Source organism: Mus caroli, chromosome 9 (assembly GCF_900094665.2).
Source record: "Mus caroli chromosome 9, CAROLI_EIJ_v1.1, whole genome shotgun sequence".
NCBI lineage: Eukaryota > Metazoa > Chordata > Mammalia > Rodentia > Muridae > Mus > Mus caroli.
Window position 1 is genome coordinate 22,974,617 of NC_034578.1, and position 21,518 is coordinate 22,996,134.

The 21,518-nt window shown below is 43.9% G+C and overlaps 1 protein-coding gene across 1 annotated transcript in view; it reads right to left on the reverse strand.

Annotated features, from left to right (window-relative positions):
* Positions 1 to 11,134, reverse strand: part of Jam3 (junctional adhesion molecule 3) — a 54,054-nt gene extending 42,920 nt beyond the window's left edge. The window contains exon 1 of the mRNA XM_029482060.1: positions 11,004 to 11,134. Coding sequence (XP_029337920.1) covers positions 11,004 to 11,079 — 76 coding nt within the window. The 5' untranslated portion in view covers positions 11,080 to 11,134. The remainder of the gene's footprint in view (positions 1 to 11,003) is intronic.
* Between the last annotated feature and the right edge of the window lie 10,384 nt (positions 11,135 to 21,518).

Here is a 21,518-nt window from a genome sequence, read left to right on the forward strand (position 1 = left end):
GGGGTGGTAGTGTAAGAGAAGAGGCGGGGGTGGTAGTGTAAGAGAAGAGGCGTGGGTTTAATTATTTGGATTAAAGCCAGTACCAGCTCCCCGAGATCCAAATATGAATCACATAAACATCTGGAAAGAATCTCGACTGTTCAACACCCACAAAGCAGTGTTCCTTCCATCCCCCAGGAAGTGTGTGGCTATGGAAAGGGTGCAGTGGGTGGCATCTGTCCTTTCAAGCTAACACTCCCCATGAGCAAGGAACAATCTCCTATTTCAGCTGGAAGCTCTAGGTCACCTCTGTCCCTGGCCTCAGGATGTCTCGCTTACAGCTGTCACTGCAGTGACTTCCACTTTGGGTGACTATAACTCTCCTATCTATGTCGCTATGTCCTGAATGACAGATAAAGGTCAGAGATTACAACTAGGGATATGACTAAAGCTACAGAGCCCCAGGAGTGTCATCTGCACTCCTGCCCCAGGGACAGCACGCCATCATGGAAGTGTGTAAACTATAGCGATTTATATTTGAATGACAACAGCATTCTTTTCATGACACACACTAAAAGAAAAGTGTGTGGCTCTTCTGTTAATCAAAAGAGGAAACAAGTAAAATAGAGCTTTCTGGAAAAGTTCTATTCACCCCAACAGCACGATCTTCACAGGCTAGGCACTATCTGCACCTCTGGACTCACAGGCAGTGAGGAGATAGTAAAAGAACAAACAAATAGTTTGGGCTAAACCAGAAAGCAGGGAGGTTGGCAGAGCACGTGCTCATATTTTTAGCATTTCAGGGTTCTCTGTGGTTTTAAGCCAAAGGGAATAAAAAGAAACAGAGCCTAACATTTTCAAGTTATTCCAAGGACCCTGCAAAGGACAACAGTAATCCTAGAGGTGGCAGCTGGTAGCTGGAACTGGGTGGAAGCCTGCTCTCAAAACAAGGATCCTTGAGTTAGGCCTACCTGTCACAGGTGAACCATGCTCCTCATAAGCAAAGAGCAAAACCCTACCTGTCAAAGTCACAAGAAACAAGAAGCATTAGATTTAGATGCCTAAGACTTTGGATATTTGGAATGTCGAATATGGAAGCTATGATTTTTAACTGTGCATAAATGTTAAACATTTGTTTGCATGTTGAATGAGCCAGGATTTCAACCTATTGTAGTGACAATTTTAGAATTTTGGTGTCTATAAAAAACATGGAAATGTTATGTAAGAATTTGAATCCCAGGTGTGGGATATGGGGCTGCTTCAGTCTGTCCACTGCAGCTATGATTTGCCTCGTGCTCTAGCAGAGGCGTGAATTTGCCAGCTGCAGGTAGTTTCTGAGATTTTGCCACATTTGGAGTTCTGGGGACTTTTCAGAGGATATAAAAATGCTAGGGCCTCTGAGTTGGTGTTGGATTTTTTTGATTGGTTGTTGTTGGTCCAAGTTTATTGAATAGTTGTATGCAAAGAAAAAAGAAGACGAAATTAGATTTTCTGACAGCAAGGAAGATGAAACTTGCACCAAGGAACCTGAAGGCCCTAATCAGCAGCAAGTAGTCCAATAGTGCTCCCCTTTCCTCTCTATCCACTTTTTCTCATATCTAGGGTTAGGAGGTTGAAAAGGTGGAAAAAGGGTGCAGAAGGGTAGAAGGAAGAAGAACCCACAAAGTAGCCAAAGGACCAGCTATAACCTGCAGCCCAAACTGGGCTCACATTCAAGTCCCTCCTGGGTCAGTGTCCTGAATACCAGGGCTGATTATAGACACAGAGCCTCAAGTTTTTCAAAGACTAAAAACTTAAACAAAAAGTTCCAAAAGAACCAAGTAGGGGCTGGAGAGATGGCTCTGTGGTTGAGCACTGACTGCTCTTCCAGAGGTCCTGAGTTCAAATCCCAGCAACCACATGGTGGCTCACAACCATCCATAATGAGATCGGATGCCCTCTTCTGGTGTGTCAGAAGACAGCTACAGTGTACTTACATATAATAAGTAAATAAATCTTAAAAAAAAAAAAGGAATCAAGTAAAATTTCAGAAATGAACATAATAATCAGCAGGGGCAAGTCCTCCAGGTATTGGTTCAATAACAGATAAGGCTGGAAGCAGAAATAGCCAGTTGCAGAATTCAGAATAGCTTACACAGCCAAGAATATAATAGTATGAGGGGAAAAAAAAAAAAAAACAACAGTCTTGGAGAACACAGGAACTGAATACATGCAGTCAGAGCCCCAAGTTGGAAGGATAAGGGAAAAAAATATGATTATTTAAATATTTAATACACAGGAAAAATAGATATATAATTTATAAAATCTAAGTAGAAAACGAAAAAGAAACTCATCTTAGTGACACACTGTAGAAACATTTCAAAATGCACCTCCCTTCTCTCCACACCCCATCAAAAAAAAAAAAAAGAAGATGGGGAAAGGAGAAAAATAACCTTTACTGTAGCTAGGGAAGAGATTAGCAATATAGAGGAGGCAATGGATACAACTCTAAACTTCTCTTACATTTTTGGTTGTGAGCCCAGCCTTTAACAGCTGAGTCATCTCTCCAGCCCAACTCTATCAACTTCACAACCAGAGGGCACCGAGCATACACTGTCTCTTCCTCATCCCCTCTCTCTAAGTTCTAAGACAAAAGGACTGACAACCTAAAATAATGTGTCCAGTAGATATGCACTTGAGGAACAACATTAACTTAGGTACAGTTTTGTAGACGCAGGCACCTCCCTCATCAGCAGTTTTAGTTACCTGAGGTCAGTTGCATCCTGGAATAGCAAATGAAAATTCCAAAAGCTGAAGTTCCGAAGTTAGAAACCGTTCGGCACTCTGCTGAGATAAAAACGTATGCTGTCCTGCTCATCCTACCTGGGATACGGATCGCCCCCTTACCCATCATGCCTACACCACATGCATGGCCGCTCACTGTTCACTTCAGGAGGCGTCTGGCCAGTGGGTCAACCATCACTACAGACTGTATCCCTGTAACCCTTATTTTACTCAGCAGCCCCAACTCTGGCAATTCAGACCTGGCACGGAGGAGCTGCACAGTGGGGCTCTTCAGTGAAAAGCTGAACATTCTTGACTTGATGGCAAAGAAAAAGAAGTCATTCGAAGTATCTTCTAACTAGTGTGCAGGAAAAAGATATTAATTGTATGTACTTCTTTGTCCAAAAACTGCATAACTCTCAGACACAGTACATGACATAAAGAGGGAAAAGGCATGATGTTTACAGCTTGTGTTCAGGAAACATCCCACAACACAGGGTTCTGTTCTGCCCAGGTTTAGGAATCTACTGGGTGTCTTGAACAGACTGTCCACAGCTAAAAGGAGAGTCCAGAATACAAACCAAGCCCAGTCTAGAACCTGGATACCCATTCTACAGAACATTACTAAGACTAGTAATACTTGCTAGGTGATCTGTCCACTGCGATCTTCTAGACTTCTTTTGTTCATACATATTCCTGCTTCCAAATGACAAGTGTCCACACTTCCGGTGGTGACAGGTCCGACCTCGTGCAGCTGTTGAGAGCTCGAGAGTGCAATGCTATGTCATGCCCAGAAGACGGTGTCACACACCTCCTTCAGGCTCTTTCACGCTGCATTTCTTATGCACTGGCCCATGAGCTTTGGAGAGAGCACTATAGATGTCCCACTTTGGGTATGGCTCTTTTGTTTATTGTGACCTTGGGCCAGGCCTCGGATTCCATATCTACAAATTCAGTACTGGCAAATCACAATGAGCTGAGGCTAATTAAGGTAGCTCAAGTTCGTGTCCTCCTAAAGCCCATGTTGTAACGGTAGGTAATCCCTAATTAGATGGTATTAGGTGCAGGCTTTAAAAAGTAACTAGGCTTAGGTCATGAGGGTAGGACGCCATCACAGGATCGTGGCTGCTATAAGAGACGTCACACTCTCGCTCCTCCAGCCTATGAAAAGACAGTAGCCATCCACAAGCCAGGAAGAAGGTCGCACTAGGGAATGGACATGCTAGCAACCTTGATCTCAGACATTTGAGACGCCAAGCAGTGAGACACAGATGTCTATGGTGTAAGGCACTGGCTTATGATATTATGCTATCGTAGTCTGAACTCACTATATTATCTGGTACAATCCATACAATGCCCAGCACACAGCATTCAGCAGCTGTTATTAATCCTAATAACCCAGAGTCTCAGCAAACACTAACACACTCCCAAGCACATCCCTGTCTACACTTTTCCTCCACTTTTCTCTCTTCCCACATCTCTACTCACCTAAACCTGCACTTATGTGGTCAGCAGGAAGCCAAGTGTGGTGTCACATACCTGTAACCGTGCACCAACAGCTGAGGCAGAAGAATCGCTCAGTAAGGCCATGCAAGCATGACGACCTGAGAGACTCCCTCAGAACCCAGGCAACACAGCACAAGCTGCAATCCCAGCAATGGGCAGGTAGTGACAGGAAGCCCCCTGGGGCTTGCTGTCCTCTCTGCCAAGTAGACTCTGACCAGTCCTCGGTTCAGTGAGAGGCCATGTCTCAAAAAATAAAAGAAAACAATTACACACACACACACAGAGGGGTTGGGGAGAGAGAGGGGGATAGAGGCAGAGAGAGACAGAGACAGAGAGAGGCACAGACTTAGTTCCAGGCAAGCCAGAGCTACACAAGCCCAGACTGTTATTTGTTAGCAAAAGAAAGAACAAAACCAACACAGAAGTGCTTTAATTACACTGTGGTGGCCAAAGAAAGAGAAGCAGCTGTCTGAGGGTCGGCTCCATCCACCCTAAGCTTGGAGACAGCTGCAAGGCTGCACCTCATTCTAAAGACAGGGATGTCCACTGGGCAGGAACAAATGACAGGCCCACGGGCGATGGGCACACGGTCGGGTAACTTTCTGCTTCCCATGAAAGCAACCTGCCTTCCTTATTCTCATCACCTTGGAGAATCATTCCCTCCCCCAACCCCTCGTCCCATCCCCCTACTCCCCATCCCAGCCCGGGAGCTCAGCGGCTGGCACAGGGCAGTGCTCAAAGTGCAGCAGCAAGCCAGGCAATCACTCGGGCTCTTTTGTTTGTCCCTAATGATGGGGGCAGGGCAGGTACTTCGAGAGGCTTCGGTCCCCCTTAACCATTTGTTGACGCCACAGCTGTTCTCCTACCCAGAGCCAATGGCAATTAGTCGCTGCAATGTGTCACAAAGAATACATGAGCAAACAACTGAACTCCAGGGACATTCCTCCTTCATCCAATTCGGTGCTGCTGTGAAGAAACCAGATAAAGGCAGAGGCTACCTGTATTAAATCAGGTCTTCCCTTTACTAATGTCAAATCTAAGATCCCAGTACTGTCACTGTGAGAAATCAAAGCAAAACACAACTTTTTAAAAATTATATATCTATATAAAAAAGAACAAAACTCATTAGAGACCTCACAAATAAAGCAAAAGGATGAGGAAGGGAAGGCACAAAGCCAAGAGCGAGCAGCCCAGAGCACTGCTGTTTAGATACAACCTATCAATGAACTCTACATCTTCCCCTGGTGTTTTACATAACTGTAATCACAAATTGTAGTAGTTGCAGCCTGTGTCCTTTAAAGCGCCTGATAAACATTTCTCCACATTTTTCCTCTTAACTTTGCAGCTACACAGAGTAGATGACAGAAAATACCATTTCCTTCCACAACAACTACTACAGTAAAAACTGAGACTACCCTGTCGTTCCTGCAGCCGCTGAACTAAAATAAGATCTACTAAAAATGCCTAGCCACGCAGAGTGGTTAAAAATGTTAACTGGCTTTCAAGTGACACAGACAGACGACAAGCAAGACTTACTAGAGCCACCTCTGTCCTGGGTCAGTTTCTTCTTTAACATCATTGCTAACTGTCCTCACACCAACAGCCAAAAGCCCAGTGTGAGTGGTCATACACGAATACTGGCTCTTCAAGGCTAGGCTTCTTACTCATTGTGTGCCTGTGCTGTGGTGAACAGTACCTGACATAATGCAGGAGACATGCTAACACGTTGGTTGGAATGAAAAGAACTACAGGCTATGATTACTATGATTATGATTATTCAGACAGGAAAGATGACTGTGAGTTGAAGTTACCAGACACAACAGACGATATGACTGCTAGAATTTGATTTTAACAATAATTGTAAAACAAAGTAAACCAGCGCAGACTGGGATACTCTACAGATGAAAGACATAAAGGCTGGAAAGAGCTCAGCATTTAAGGGCATTTGCTACCCTTGCAGAGGACCCAGTTCTGGGCCCAGCACCTACACAGAGGTAACTCCAAGCCATCTGTTAATTCCAGCTCTGGGGGATCTAACACCCTCTTCTGGCCTCTCTGGATGTGTGCATACATACAGTACACATACAGACAAACAAGTACGTATTCATGCAAATAAAGTTATGGGGACTAAATAGTTCAGTGGTTAAGGGCACTGGTTTTCGTCCAGAAGACTTGAGTTTGACTCCCAGGACTCACCTGGCAGCTCACAAGCATCTGTAAGTTCAGTCTCTGAGAAGCTGAGGCCTTCTTCTGGCCTCCTTGGGCACTCCACACACATGGTGCACAGATAAACACGCAGGCAAAACCCCAGGACATGTGTGTGCTGGTTTGAGTGCCAATGGCCCCTATGGCTCATACATTTGAATGCTTGGTTCCCAGTGGGTCAAGCTGTTTGGGAAGGATGGGGAGGTGTGGCCTGGTTGGAGGAGGTGTGTCACTGGAGGTGGGCTTTGAGGTTTCAAAAGCCCAAGTCATTCCCAATTAGCTCTTTCCTTCTCTCTTCTCCCTCCCTCCTTCTTACAGATTAAGATATAAGCTCTCAGTTACTGCTCCAGTGCCAGGCACACCTGCCTGCTGCCATGCACCCCACCATGATGGTCATGGACTCTAACCCTCCAGAACTGTGAGCCCCAGATTAAGTGTTCTCTTTTATAAGTTGCCTTGGTCATGGTGTTTGGTCACAGCAACCAAAACGTTAATTAAGACATCATAAAACATTTATTTGAAAAATAGACTTTTAAAAGAAAAAGCAAAAAGACCTAAGTGAAGAATCTTCCTTATAGATTGAAAAGCAAAGCAGCACCGCAAATCCTGCTACGCACAGTGTTGGGGGGTGGGGGTGGGGGTGAAAGGCAATACAGGGCACATAATCAATACCATAGAGAAGCAAGAAAACCAAAACACAGCAACCGGAAAAACCTCTGCCTCCTGGGACATCGGAAACAGGTAGATTTCTGTGCATCATGGCAAGCAGCAAAGAGGCAGTAAGTTAATGCTTTAGGCTGCCATTCAGTGGACAGTGTCCTTGCTAACCTGAGTGTAAAAGAACGTGCTTACTCAACTTAGTTTCCAGATCTCTTCATATGCCAGTGCAGATACATGTATACAGTGCTAGACTTCAGAGGCGCGTGCAAAGATTTAAAACGTGCACTCAGCCCAAATGCCGTCACACACACAGACCTGATTGGGAACACCTTGAGAGAGACTCTAGAATCTGCTTCCCATCACCAGGATCAGCCAACTGCGTGCTCTAACTCACTCTCACACATGTTTTCTTCTCTTTTACCCCACTTGTGCTTTAGAAGAATTCAAAGGATTTACGAAGAAGGAATGTGTTAATACCGCATCCCTAACAGCTGCAAGGTGGGTGCAGTAGGTCTGTGGAGTCTTCTATTACAACATACAATCAGAAAGCATGCTTGTGCGTCCGCTGCCTTTCAGAAAATGGACTTAGGGCTATCCCCTGGGGGCTGCCTGGAGAACACCCTCCCCTGGACCTTAGGAGATGGAGCTCTGTGACTACTGAGTTTAACACTGCAATTATTTAATGACTAAGATCTCTACCAACTATCCACTCAGTCTCCTCAGCCTGTAGCATGACCATAAACAAGTCATTTGAAGATGAGCAGTGGTTCCAAGTATCCCATGTTTGGGGATCAGCTGTCCTCTGTTTTTCTTAAAGTGCACATAAAACCCTGACAATGACTGTGACATTCAAGTGATCAAAAGGAAATAAAATGCCATAAAAGGCAGGAGCTATATGTTCCAAAGGCCCTGAGTTCAATCAAGCAATCAATCAACGTAGGACATTATAAAACATGTCTCAGGAGTCTAAGTAAACAGAAGAAACTGTCTTCAAGACTGCAAACTGTTGTTCTGGTTCTAAATAAAGTCTGTTCTCTGGTACACCCAAAGTTCTGGAAAGTTACTGACTTGCTACATAATCACTCAAAAAAGGGGATGCGGCCTAACATCTGTAAGGCTGAATCAGACCAGCCATCCACCTCACAAAGGAATAGTATACACATACAAACAGTATGTCTTTGCATGCGTGATCATTTTACTAAACTGATCCATAATAAGAATGTCCACTGTCAGATACAATAAACAAGTAGCCAAAGACTGAGCTGCCACAGACTAGAGACTTCCAGGTTTTAGGTGGCTGAGGCACCGCCTCCAGCGCCTGACCTCTGCATACTGGATTCTTCATACACAAATCAGGAAAAAGAATAACACAGTCTTAAGTTACCAAAATGAAATGAAATAATTCACACTAAGTTCTCATAACACAGCCCAGGAAGGACAATCACATGGAATGTTTACTATGTTAGGAATTATCTTTTTTAATTTTTGGGATATGGTCTCTGGGTAGCCCTGGCATGCCTTGAATTTGCCATGTAGCCTAGGCTGGACTTGAAGAACTGGCAGTGATCCCCCTGCCTCTCTCTGCCCCTCAAGGCCTGGGATTACAGGCATGTATCACCACATCCAAGTTAGAATCTGTAAATCTTTGCTGTCTCATGCTACCCCAGGGTAACCTGGAACTCACTGTGGATCCCAGAATGCCTTGGAGCTCAGTGACCCTCCTGCCTCAGCCTGCAGAGCACTGGGATTACAAACACATGTCACAGCAGGCAGGAAGGCAGGAGCTAGCATTTTTAAATGAAAATGGTACACAGAGATACCAAGTGAAAAGCATAATCCTAAAAATTAAGAAGGCAGAGCTGTCCCCTATGAAGATGACACGTCTTTAAAGGTTTATTCTACATTTACTTCTGTGTGAAGGGCCCACATGCATGTATGAATATGAGCGCCCACAGAGCTTAGAGAAGTGTGTCAGATACCCGAGGCTCGAGCTGTGAGCTGGTTGAGCCATCAAGTTGGGTGCTGTGAACAGAACTTGGGTCTTCTACCACAGTACCCCTTTGTATTCACTGAGTACCTCTCCAGCCCCAAGAGTACAGCTTTAAGGTAGATGTAAGGTAAAAACTATATAATAGGAAACTCCTTCCTTTAACAAGAAAGCTACACGAAGAAGGCCCACGCCTTTAATCCCAGCACTTGGGAGGCAGAGGCAGGCAGATCTCTGAGTTCAAGGCCAGCTTGGTCTACAGAGTGAGTTCCAGGACAGCCAGGACTACACAGAGAAACCCTGTCTCGAAAGAAAGAAAGAAAGAAAGAGAGAGAGAGAGAGAGAGAGAGAGAGAGAGAGAGAGAGAGAGAGAGAAAGAAAGCAAGCAAGCTACAGCTGGCACCTCATCTTGCCTTCAATCCTAGATTACAAATATGTACTGTAATTCCCATGGAATGGAAGTAAATCCCCATCCCTCAATACCAAGAAACCCACCAACTGAAGCCCCGCCTGAGGGGCAGCATCGGAGACAAGAGTCTACGGAGCCCTTAGCAGTCTCTACTTCCACTAGCAAATCATCAAGAAGAAATTCATCCCTCAAGTCAACTGCAAAATATTTTCTCCAATAAAAACTGCAGATTTTCATGTGAGCGAATCTCTTCAACAATAGAGAGTTGTTCTAGTCTGTGAATAGTACGTGCCAGTGGCACCAGCACAGTGGGAGTTGGACATTGCTGACACTCCTGTCCCCTGGCTAGCCTCGGGTCAGCTCTCTCTCCCAACTGCATTTGGCTTTGAAATTTAAAATCAAGCAAAATATATGGCCAAAAAAATGTATGCTAAGCCTCATCCTTGCTACAGAAGCCTGTTTCCAACACTTCTGCACCAGAGCCCCTGTTTTCTACCACCACCCTGAGCACCCCACTAGAATAAGCGTCAAACACAAAAGCGCTTTGTCTTCTTGCCTGACCACCCCCCACTCCCAACAGTGCTTTGGTGTATTAATTTGTATACTCTGGAGAACATCGTGGGCGGCAGCAAAGCCAAGGAACAAACCAAGGGTTGAGGAGTGGTCGGGGTTGGTTCTGAATAAGGAGTGGTGCCTTATGAAACCTTAAGTTTGCCACTACTTATTTGGCCGTCAGTTCTTAAAGTAATTTTTTTTTTAAAGAAGACTAATATTCGCCTCTAAAAATGGGTTCACAAACCCACTTCACTGAGCTGTTTTAAGGACTGAGATAATAGCTTCAAAGTGCCCTGTGGTATTTATGGAAAGTAACTGCAAAGTAAACTTTACACTGCTTTTTGCCCAACCGACCAGGGAGATACTGTCTCCCAGGAATTCCACTGGAAAGAAATGAGCAAAACTTTCAAGTTTAGCAGTGTGTCGGGATCAAATGATCCAGATGCTATTTGGGAGTCAGGGTCTCCTCCACCAGGCTGCAACAAAGATGCTCATCGCTGTGCAGTCCCCATCTCCGCACAAGGCTGGCTGGCCTTGCCCAGTTCAGCTTCTTTGTTGACCCTAGCAGCTCCTGGGAGGACAGGCCTCTGGAGCTTCCCAAGCCGCTTGTCGTCCACGACTTCTGGGTACCACACTGCTTGCTGATGGGGTGTTTCCTCCAGCAAGTTTTAGAGCCCGTGAGGCAGCTGCCACGGTCCTTCTAGAGGGCCGTGTCCCTGTACGGGACCAGCCGCATCGACGCGGGTCTGTCCGAGACCCGACCCGACCCGACCGCTCGCTGAGCCGCGCCCGCCACGCTCCCGCAGAGGCCACCCCTCAGCTTCTCGGCCGGACCTGAAGTCCTGGACGCCGAAACCGCTATTCCACCGCGGCCCGGGCCGCTCTGTCCCCATCGTCACAGACCACACACTTCCTAGCGGCACTGAAGCGTCAACTCACCCCTGAAGAGCAGCAGCAGGAAGAAGTCAGGCAGCCGCGCGCACAGCCGAAGTCGCAGCCGCCGGCTCAGCGCCATGTCGAGGGGAATGTGAGGGGCTCAGGCTTGGAGCGGAGAACCGGCCTCGTGCGCATGCGCCCAGCCTGCTTGGACCCTGCGACCCGCCTCCAGTTTCCATAGCGACCACGCGGCCCGGCCGAGCAGGCACCATAGTGACCGAGAAAGCTCAAGTCTGGTTGCTATGGATGCAAAGATGCTCAGTGCTTCCAGGTGCTACCTCTGTCGATGAACTTAGCGGGAAGAGAATTAAAAAGCGTGTCTGGGAGGGAGGCGGGTTAGATTTATGAAACTGTAGATTATCGCTAGAGATCTAAGAAGGATTACTCCATTAAGATTTAGGGAATGATGGGGCTGGAGAGATGGCTCAGCAGTGAAGAGCACCTGTTGCTCTTGCAAGGACCCTGATTCCATTCCCAGCACCCATATTGTGGTTCACAACCACCTGTAACTCCAGTTCCAGGCGATCTGACGCCCTCTTCTGACCTCTGACGGCACTAAACATGCCTGTGGTGTGTATGCATGCAAAACACTCATACACATGAAATAAAATAAATCATTTTTTTAGGAAATGTGTGTTATTTTACAAATAAAGTCGTGACCGAGTAATTTTTGAAACAGTAGTATATTCACACCTGTAGGGGTCCTGATTCCATAGGTAATGAAAGGAGAAAATGCTGAAATCTGCATAAACATTAGCAAGACACGCCAAGTACATAAATGCAATAAGTTGCTGTAGAAGGATAATTCATTTCTATGGTAGAGCTAAAGCATACTGGTATCCCCAATAGTTTATCCTACACAATACAGGGGTAATTCTTGCCATTGAATTTTTCACTTTTTTTTTTTTGACAGTTTTACTTATATAGACCTGGCCACCCTGGTACTTGAAGGCTAAATAGACCAGGCTAGCCTCAAACTCACATAAGCCCAATTTCATCTGCCTCCAAGAGTTAGTATTAAAGGCAAGCACTACTATGTCTGGATTCTTTAAATTTTTTAAAATTTAACTATATGTATGTGTGTATATCTGCATGTGAGATGTGTGAAAATAAGTGTGGGTTCCCTGAGAGGCCAGAGGTGCAGAGTTAACAAATAGTATGCCTGGTGTGGGTGCTGAGAACTGAACTTGGGTCCTCTGGAATAGCAGCAAGTGTTCTTAACTGCTGAGCCATCTCCCCAGCCTTCTTTTTCATTTTAAAAAGGATTCGTTATTCTATCATTATTACCATCACCATCATCACCTTTGTATGAGTACAGGAGTACATGGCAGGAGGTATATGGCACAATGAGCATGTGGAGGTCAGAGTTGATGATCTGGAGGTCAGAGTTCATGAAATTGACTTCCATCCACCTTTACAGGGATTCCAGGGATCAAATTCAGGTTTCCAGGCTTTAGGAGAGAGGAGTGGTACCCACTGAGCCATTTTACTAGCCTGGCTCTGAATTCTGAATAGTAGGAAATGGGAAGGGTAGGGTAGGAAAACACAGAAAGATCTATTTTTGTTGTTGTTGTTGTTATTTGTTTTTCAAGACAGGGTTTCTCTGTGTAGCCCTGGCTGTCCTGGAACTCACTTTGTAGACCAGACTGGCCTCGAACTCAGAAATCCGCCTGCCTCTGCCTCCTGAGTGCTGGGATTAAAGGCATGCTCCACCACGCCTGGCCACAGCAAGATCTTATAAGCAGGTGATGAGAAGGACAAAAATGAGCTGAAGCTGAGCTGTGGTGGTGCATCCCTTTAATCTCAGCACTCAGGAGGTGGAGGCAGGTGGATCTCTGTGAGTTCGAGGCCGGCCTAGTCTATAGAATGAGATCTAGGATAGCCAGGGCTACGTAAATAAACTGTCTCAAAACAACAACAAAGAACTGGACATGAGACCTAAGGAAATCAGGCAATCTGAAGTGTTATTTAATACAATGGAAAACTCTTGAGAAAGGTTCGCTGTACCGTGTTTAACATTAGAAAGAGCATCCCTAAGATTCCAGAAACAACACCATTAAAACAGAATTCTGAGCCTGTGAGAAAGTGTGCCAGAGTTCCCAACAGCTGATATTATTATTCAATGGGTAACAAAATAATATTTCAAGAAATTTGAAAGAGAAAGGTCACGGCCAAGTGTGCTTGAATTTTCATTTCCACATGACCTTCAGTATGCATTTTATAAATGTTCAAACCTTTATAAATGCGAATTGATTACTTCACCACAAACCCAGAAGGAAAAAAAAAAACTAATTCCAAATGTCAGGATAAAAATTTAAAATAACCTATTATGATGCTACTTGTCTTCTATTGACCTTCTGTTTCTGGTCATCATGTGTGTAAGTCATAGGTAAATGTGTGTAAATGGTATTTTTCATGCTGGCCTCTCTCTCTGCATTAAACACAAGACAAAGTGGAGTTTCCTGCAAGTTTCCTGTAAGCCAAATTTGGGGGGGGGGGCGGTTATTTGTTTTGATTCTTTTTCTGCTCTCTTTTTCCTCTGGCTATGTGCTCAGTCATATTTACCTCACTGAAGAAACTGATCAGATTCCTTGGGGACCGTGAGATGGCATCTGACTGCAGACAGAGCACCTTTATTTAGAAGCCAAAGCTTCCTTTCTTCTGCTAAATTCCTGTGTTTGCATTATGAAAATGATTCTTTCTGTTAAATGCCCTTCTGTTTTAGAGTCTCTTTTGAAATTCGGGCAGAGATTACAAGAAAAGGCTTCATGAATATTCTATAAAGGGCAGAGGTTCCTGGGAGAGAGGGTGGCAGGTGCTTCACTGTAAAGTTCTGACTTCCCTCCACAGCAGAGTTCCCATGTCATTAGTAGTGTCTAAAGTGTGTTCTTGGAATGGAAATGCAAGTGGAGATGCTGCAAGGCAGGGTAACACGTTTGTCTGTGATGTGGTCTGTTCTTCCTGCAGAAATCGAACTCTGCTCAGCATGAATAAGCTCGATGAGGTCAGAAGCAATGTTCTGGAAGCATTTGGTAAGTAGAGCTGGGAGTCTGTGCCTTTAACCACACCACAATTCATCTGGATGTGTTTATTCTACTGTGGGGCATATCAGAAAGAGATGCTTTCTTTTTGGTTTTTCCAGACAGAGTTTCTCTGTGCAGCCCTGGGTGTCCTGAAACTGATTCTATAGACCAGGCTGGCCTCAGACTCAAGAGATCTGCCTACCTCTGCCTCCTGACTGCTGAGACTAAAGGAGTATGCCACCACTGCCCAGCTGAGAGATGCATTTCTTAAAAGAACTAAAGAACTATACAGATAAACCCTGTCCAAAAAAAAAAAAAACTAAAAAAATTAAATCTGCATAAGCTGAACTTAAGAGTTTTACAATACTGTTTAGTACAGACACAAAAAGCAAATCAAGAGGCAAAGAGTGGGTTTCCTGCTTGACTTGCCTCTGAACAGAGCAACTGTGTCTGCTTATTTATGCTTATCTAAGGCCAGGATTTCTTACCTATAAAACAGGGACGCTACTACTCATCCCAGTGAACTGATTGCCAGAGATTAAACAGCTGAACCACAGACAGAGCTCAATACAGGTTTACTATTCAATGTTCTTCTCTTTCTCACTATCATGCTTCTGATAAGCATGAAAAAATGGGTCAAAATGGCTTTAATATTCTGCCTGAGCTTTGATAAATAAAACACTCTCGGCCTTCAGACGTCAGAGGGAAGGAAAAGCAAAGAAGAGGTTTACATGGACGTTGGCTTTTTCTTGTATTCTTTCTGTGATAATTGGCGAAAAAGACCCAAGGCCCCAAACTTACTATGTAGACCAGGCTAGTCCAAATCCACAAAGATCTGCCTGCATCTGCCTCCCAAGTGCTGGAATTAATGGCATATTAATTCCACAATCCCAGCTGATATTACTCTTTTAAAAAAACTACGCGATCATAATTCTGTTTCCTTCCCGTTGTCATTAAACCCCAAAATAATCACCCGAAGTCAGTTTTTCCAGCATGAGAGAAGGAAGGGAATCCTTCTCTTTGTGGGAGACTTGATCTCCCCCTTCCCATTCTTTTCTTTGCACAGCTTTTCTGGGAGATTGGTCATATGCTTGTTGTTCTGTTTCTCTTCTCTTTCAACTCCTTCTTTCTTTGTACCATTTTCCACTGCACTACATTTTACCCGAACTGTCATCCTCTTGTCTTTGTCTCCAAAGCAGTTGTTTAATTTTGCTTACATAAGACTCACCCCTCTCCCTTCGATCTAATGAAATAGTTGCAGGTGCATTCTTCTCCTCCAGTAAGATGTGTTCTGGTTCACTTAATTTCCATATTCCTCTCTGTGATTCAGTTGAAAAAAAGGTCACACTGGTGTCAGATTTTTCTCAGTGACTTCCTATGGTGAGGCCTTCAGCAGCAGCTACTTAATAAAACTGTCTCAGGGGAGCAGGCTAGGCAGCTCAGTTGACAGAGTACTTGCCTGGCATGTGTGAGGCTCTGGGTTCAATCCCATCACCGCATAAAGGGGCTTGGTATCACGTATTTGTAATCCCAGCACTCAGGAACTAGAGGCAGTAGGATCAGAAATTCTAGATTATTCTCAACTATAGAGCCAGCCTAAGCTACATGAAACTCCTTCTAAAAATGTGAAAACAAAACCAACAACTACCCACCAGGCACGGTGTTGCACTCCTTTTATCTCAGCACTCGGGAAGCAGAGGCAGGAAGATCTCTGTGAGTTCGATTCTGTGAGTTCTGTGAGTTCTGCAAAGCAAGTTCCAGCACAGCCAGGGCTTACACAGAGAAACCCTGTCCGGAAAAACCAAAATAAATAAAATTAATTAATTAAACAAAATCATCTCTCAGGATTCCAAGTGTAAGTATGTTTCTTCGTGTGTCTTCATATATGTGCTGGAGGTTATGCTAGTGCAGGGGTTAAAGTTTCTGGGGTGCTTTCCTCCCCAGTACACATTAAAACACAATACCACTGGCTGCTGCTCAGGAGCCTCAAGGACAAAACCAGGAGCAAGTCTTGCTCCTGAAGCGCAGGGTAGACCACCTCCTGTTGCAGTGTGCCTCACCTGTGGCATGGCACTTTATACTATAGTTGTATGCCTCCATTAGACTGCAATTGCTTTGTTTACAGATTGGAGATATTTTTATCCCAGCCCTCCAATTAGAGGTAATTTTCATTTCACACAAATTGCACCACAGAGTGCTTGCTTCCTCAAGGCACCAGGGAGAAGCCAGAAGCCCGCGCTGTCACTTGCCTTTGCTGTGGGGATCATGTGCGCTCGCTCAGTAGAGACCCTTGTAGGTCCAACTTGGTGTTTCAGGCCTCTGCAACGAGCAAATTCTTCTGGAGAGTACTAGCCTGATGGGAGAGTACTAGCCTGAACTGCGATGGGAAGGGAAATCTCCCTGTAGTTGCCTCTGCACAGATTCTAGATACCATGTTCCAGGAATAGAAATCGTGGGTATTTGATTCTATTTCCTGGGTTACCTGTACGGGGATGGCACAGCCATGTTAAGCCCCACAGTGAGAATTGACCCCAGTCATAGTACAGAATAAGGAGAAGGCCATTTAGTAGGCACATCCAGCTCTGACCAAAGGCCAAAGAGAAAAACCGACTTTGAAATTTTAGCAGCTTATATAGGTCTCAGGCTTCCACCTTCCACATACATGGTCATCTTTAAATCTCTTTCAGGTCCCCACCCCAAGTTACACTTTGAGCAATGAGAGAGAGAGAGAGAGAGAGAGAGAGAGAGAGAGAGAGGAGACTGTACCGTCTGACTGGACAAGTAAGAGACTTACCCAGCAAAGATGTTGTCACAATTATTTTTGAAGTAAACCAGTGTTGTTCTCTTCCAGCAGTTGTTACTCAGAGTCACCCTGCCCACCTCCCAGCAGAATTATGTGTCGTTGCTGCCCCCTCCCCCCATAATTGAGTAGGTGGGCAGGAAGTTGTGATCCTACAGCTAGCCATAGGGTGAGTTCTTCAACATGGGAACGGGCCCCAGTGGTCAGTGGTAAGGCAGGATTGTCTCCTTTTTATGGGGAAGAGGGTCTGATTGGGAGCAATCTTGCTGTTTTGTCTTGTTTTGTTTTGTTTCAAGTCAGGATTTCTCTGTAGCTCTGTAGAGAAGGTCTTACTGGGACTCTGTAGAAAAGGCTAGCCTCAAACTCACAGAGATCTGCCTGCCTTTGTCTCCGGAGTGCTGGTATTAAAGACCACCACCTCCCTGCTAATTGGTGACAATCATAGTGAACAAATCTTAATAGAAATGTTTGTTCAGCAAGCCTAAACTTCAATTATGTTTTTTTAAAAGATTTATTTATTTTATTTATATGAGTACACTGTCGCTGTCTTCAGACACACCAGAAGAGGACATAGGATCCAATTGCAGATAGCTGTGAGCCACCATGTGGTTGCTGGGAATTGAACTCAGGACCTCTGGAAGAACAATCAGAATTTCAATTATGTTAAAGGTACAAAATTTCCCCCTAATAAGCCTGTTAAGTTGTTGATTACCTTTAAGTCATATTGGAGGCAAAGCTCTTCTCTAGGTAAGTTCTACTTTGTGTAACTTAGTATTTCCTTAGCAAGTTAAACCTATTATAATATCAATCCATTAACCTAATTTCTTCTGCAAAAGGGATAGGAGGCAGCTTAAAACCTTGTAATACTAATATTACACCAAAAAGACCCTAAATATCCTCGAATCTCTTGTCACTGCCTAGTTTAAAATGAATCAGAAGTCTGGAGAAATGGTTCAGCTATTAAAAGCTAGGGTCCCAACCAAGAAGACAAAAATTAATGAGAAAAACAGCTCAAGACCCTTGAGTGGCCACAAAGCTAAAGGACAGATGACAGTAGATACTACTAGATGTGCCTCTACAGAAGGTAAAATTGTGACAACATAAATTTGGTCAGCTATCTCCTATTTCAAACACCCATCCCGAGTTTTGGTCCCCACAAACCAACCTTTAACCAACTGCAGCATTAAACTAACATTAATAGAATACATTTTTATTTCTTCGATGGTTAGCCTAAGGAAATGGAACACAGTTTGAGGGCTAAGGCACGTGGGTAGAGTCAAATCTGACAGCACTGATAATATGCTGCAGTCTTCCTCCCCTGGCCATGCTGTCTGGTCATGTACAGGATAAAGAGCTTGTATCGCCCATCTCTAAGAGCACCTCTGTTTCACCACCTTTGATAGTCTGGTGTTATATTCAAGCCCATTTCTTCTTTCCGGGCAACATTTTGTCTTCCAGGCAGGCCTTGTTCCCTAAAATTCAGGAAAGAAATAGGCAGTTTGGCTAAGCTTTGAGATGCAGAATCCCCATACATCCTCCTCAAGGGCAGCTGTGCAACTGGAACTGACCTAATGCGACTCCACCATGCTTTATCTTATCTGTCTTGTTGTACTGGTCTGCAGGCAGCTCTTTCTATATGTAGACATCAAAATTGAGGCCAAGGCAATAATAGATGCTTAATAGCTTTAATTAATTGACACCTTTAGAATGACGGAAACACTCCTGGGCCCTGTAAAACTAACAACTGGGGCTGGAGAAATGGCTCAGCGGTTAAGAGCACCAACTGCTCTTCCAAAGGTCCTGAGTTCAAATCCCAGTAACCACATGGTGGCTCACAACCATCTGTAACAAGATCTGATGCCCTCGTCTGGAGTGTCTGAAGACAGCTACAGTGTGCTTACATATAATAAATAAATCTAAAAACAAAACAAACAAAAAGAACTAACAACTGGCCAAGGTTCAGATTGAGATTCCTCTTCTTCTTCCTGCTCTTCTTCTTCATTCTCTTTGAGACAGTGTCCCTCTGTATAGCTTTGGCTGGTCTGGAGCCCCCTCTGCAAAACAGGCTGGCCTGAAACTCACAAAGATCTGCCTCTGCCTCCCTCGTGTTTGGAATTCCCAGCTTATCATCCCGATTAATTTGTTCCTTACACCCTCTAGATTCCTTAGTTATGACTGAAGAAGTCACAGCAAAAAGAAAAAAAATCAATTGTTATATTTATGAACGTCACACTTTCAGTCTCTTGCATTCTTCCCTTTCCCTCTCTGCCCTAGACCCTGCTTACACTGAGGACCGCCATGGACCACTCCAGACAGGTATGGGGGTCCCTGGAGTGAAGGTCCTCGAAGCTAGGTGGGTAAGGTGACAAGCAGAAACAAACTCAGAGACAGTTTGAATCTGAGCCTATTTTGCAGCTCTCAAGCTAGGGTTTTTATACATTAAAAAAACAAACATTATAACTCTTAGAGACTGTATCCAGCAAAACAATCACAGATACCAACAAAAATCATTTGGCACAGTCAAGCACAAAAATTATCCAAGCGTTACAACTCTGAAACTATGTATTCAGTGAATCACAAACAGAATAGGTAACATCATTATAAATATAAATCATCAAAATACAATTCTAAAAGAATGTATTCAGTAGGGGCAGTCATCCAAGGCTAGTGGCATATTTCCAAGAGCAGGTTAATAAATCTTTATGGTCAGTGCTCTTAACTGCTGAGCTAACTCTCCATCCCCATATGGTCAATTATTATTTAACATCTAATGCCTGATTTTTTATAAATCTTCAATGCATAAATTTAAACTATTTTAATTCTTTCCAATTAAAGCTTTCTTTACCATATCCCAAAACCCACCTCCGATGACACACCTGCAGCCATATGAAATTTTATTGTTGGGAAAGTTTTTATCTATCATAATAGTTTTGTAAATGATTTAAAAAGTAAAGCATTGGTTTCCCTGGGGTAAGGTCATGTTAGTGACCCCATCTCTAGGGATGGTTTCTTACCCATTATTCTTGCTTAAGATCTTGGCCTAGGCTACCAGGAACATGTAAATAAAAAAAAGGAATAAGAGAAAACAAAACAGATAGATTGCCATGAGAACTACAGCTCAATATTTTTTCTCCGGCAAAGAATTCCCCAACCAGTTCCAGAAGGCCTCCCTTTTGAGGTCAATCACCTCAGTCTGTGGAACTTGTCACACAGATCCTTACTGGAGGCAATGTGGCAGAGGACCTGACCCTTCTCAAAACTCCTCCGAATGGCACAAAACAGTGCCCATGTGAGACATCCTTCTGAATTTCTGTTCCTTTCTCATGGTCATTTTCGAACTCCATTATGTCCTGTGGATCTACTTCAGATATTATGTTTTTACAACCTGACACTAGGCTTCCATAGTTCTATTGTGCCCCCGATCAATTTAAATTGTCTTCTTTCGTCTTTCCAAACATAACATATGCACCTCTAATTTATATCATATTAGATTGTACTACATATTTTCTCCATAGGTTTTATAGACTTTAAGTCTAATTGCTTTAAGCTTTTCTTTTGTGTTAATGTATGTGTTTGAGACCATAATCCTTTTTAAGAACAGCTTAAGCTGCACCCATAACCGAAATATACTGCCTTTTTGATATGTAGTCTCAAGTACTTTATGATTTCATTTATGACCACTAATTTTTTTTTGTTAAGATTTAATTATGTGTATGGGTGTCTTGCCTGGATTATGTCTGTGCCTCGCATTTGTAAAGTCCTCACAGAGGTCAGGAGATGGCATTGAGAAGAATTGGAATTGGAGCTACAGAAGGCTGTGAGACATCACATGGATACTGGAAAGTGAACCTGGGTCCTAAGGCATCTCCCAAGCCACTAAGACCATTACTTTATACTTTCCTATTCATTCATTGTTTAGAAGTCTGCTTTCTTGGTGTCTTTTTGTCCTCTCCCATTACCCCATGCTGCTGGGAATTAAGTCTAGGGCCTTCAGCATGCTGGCTAATGATTCTCATGCAGTTCCATTCCCAGCCCTGCTGGAATTCCATCCATTGTTCTGGTCAGAAAGTGAGATATAATTAAAATTAACACTTCAGTATTTGTTGAGAGTGATTTTATGTCTTACTAATATTCACCTTTAAATGTGCTTGATGTAATTAGAAAATGAGGTATATTCTTGATAGTTGGGTATAGGGATATAAATAAATATCCATTCAGTTAAATTTATCTATTACTCTCCCCCAAGCTCCAATATCTTCATGGAGTTACTCGCTCTCTTTCTGAGAAAGTACAGTTCAGTCAAAATTCCTTTTACTTTTAACTAAGTGGTATACATGGTATACACCAGAGAACTAAGCCATTATGGTGATGTATGAAAATATGAGGCCTCCACTCTTACAGCCTCCCTCTTTCACCTCCTTTTAGCTCAAGAACAAACCCCACCGTCATCCTCAAGCTCCAGAGAGTCTGAGCTGCTCTCCCAAATAGCTGTTAAAATATTTTTCCCAAACACATACAATCCTCTCAATGAACAAAATCATGACAAATGGAATGTGTCCTGTGGTGTGTGTCCACGTTAGACGTATGATTTCCGTAGCATCTCTTCCAACAAGAGCAACAGTTCAGTGTAAGCACTACCACACCCCACATCATCTACAGCTTCCTGTACCACACCCCACATCATCTACAGCTTCC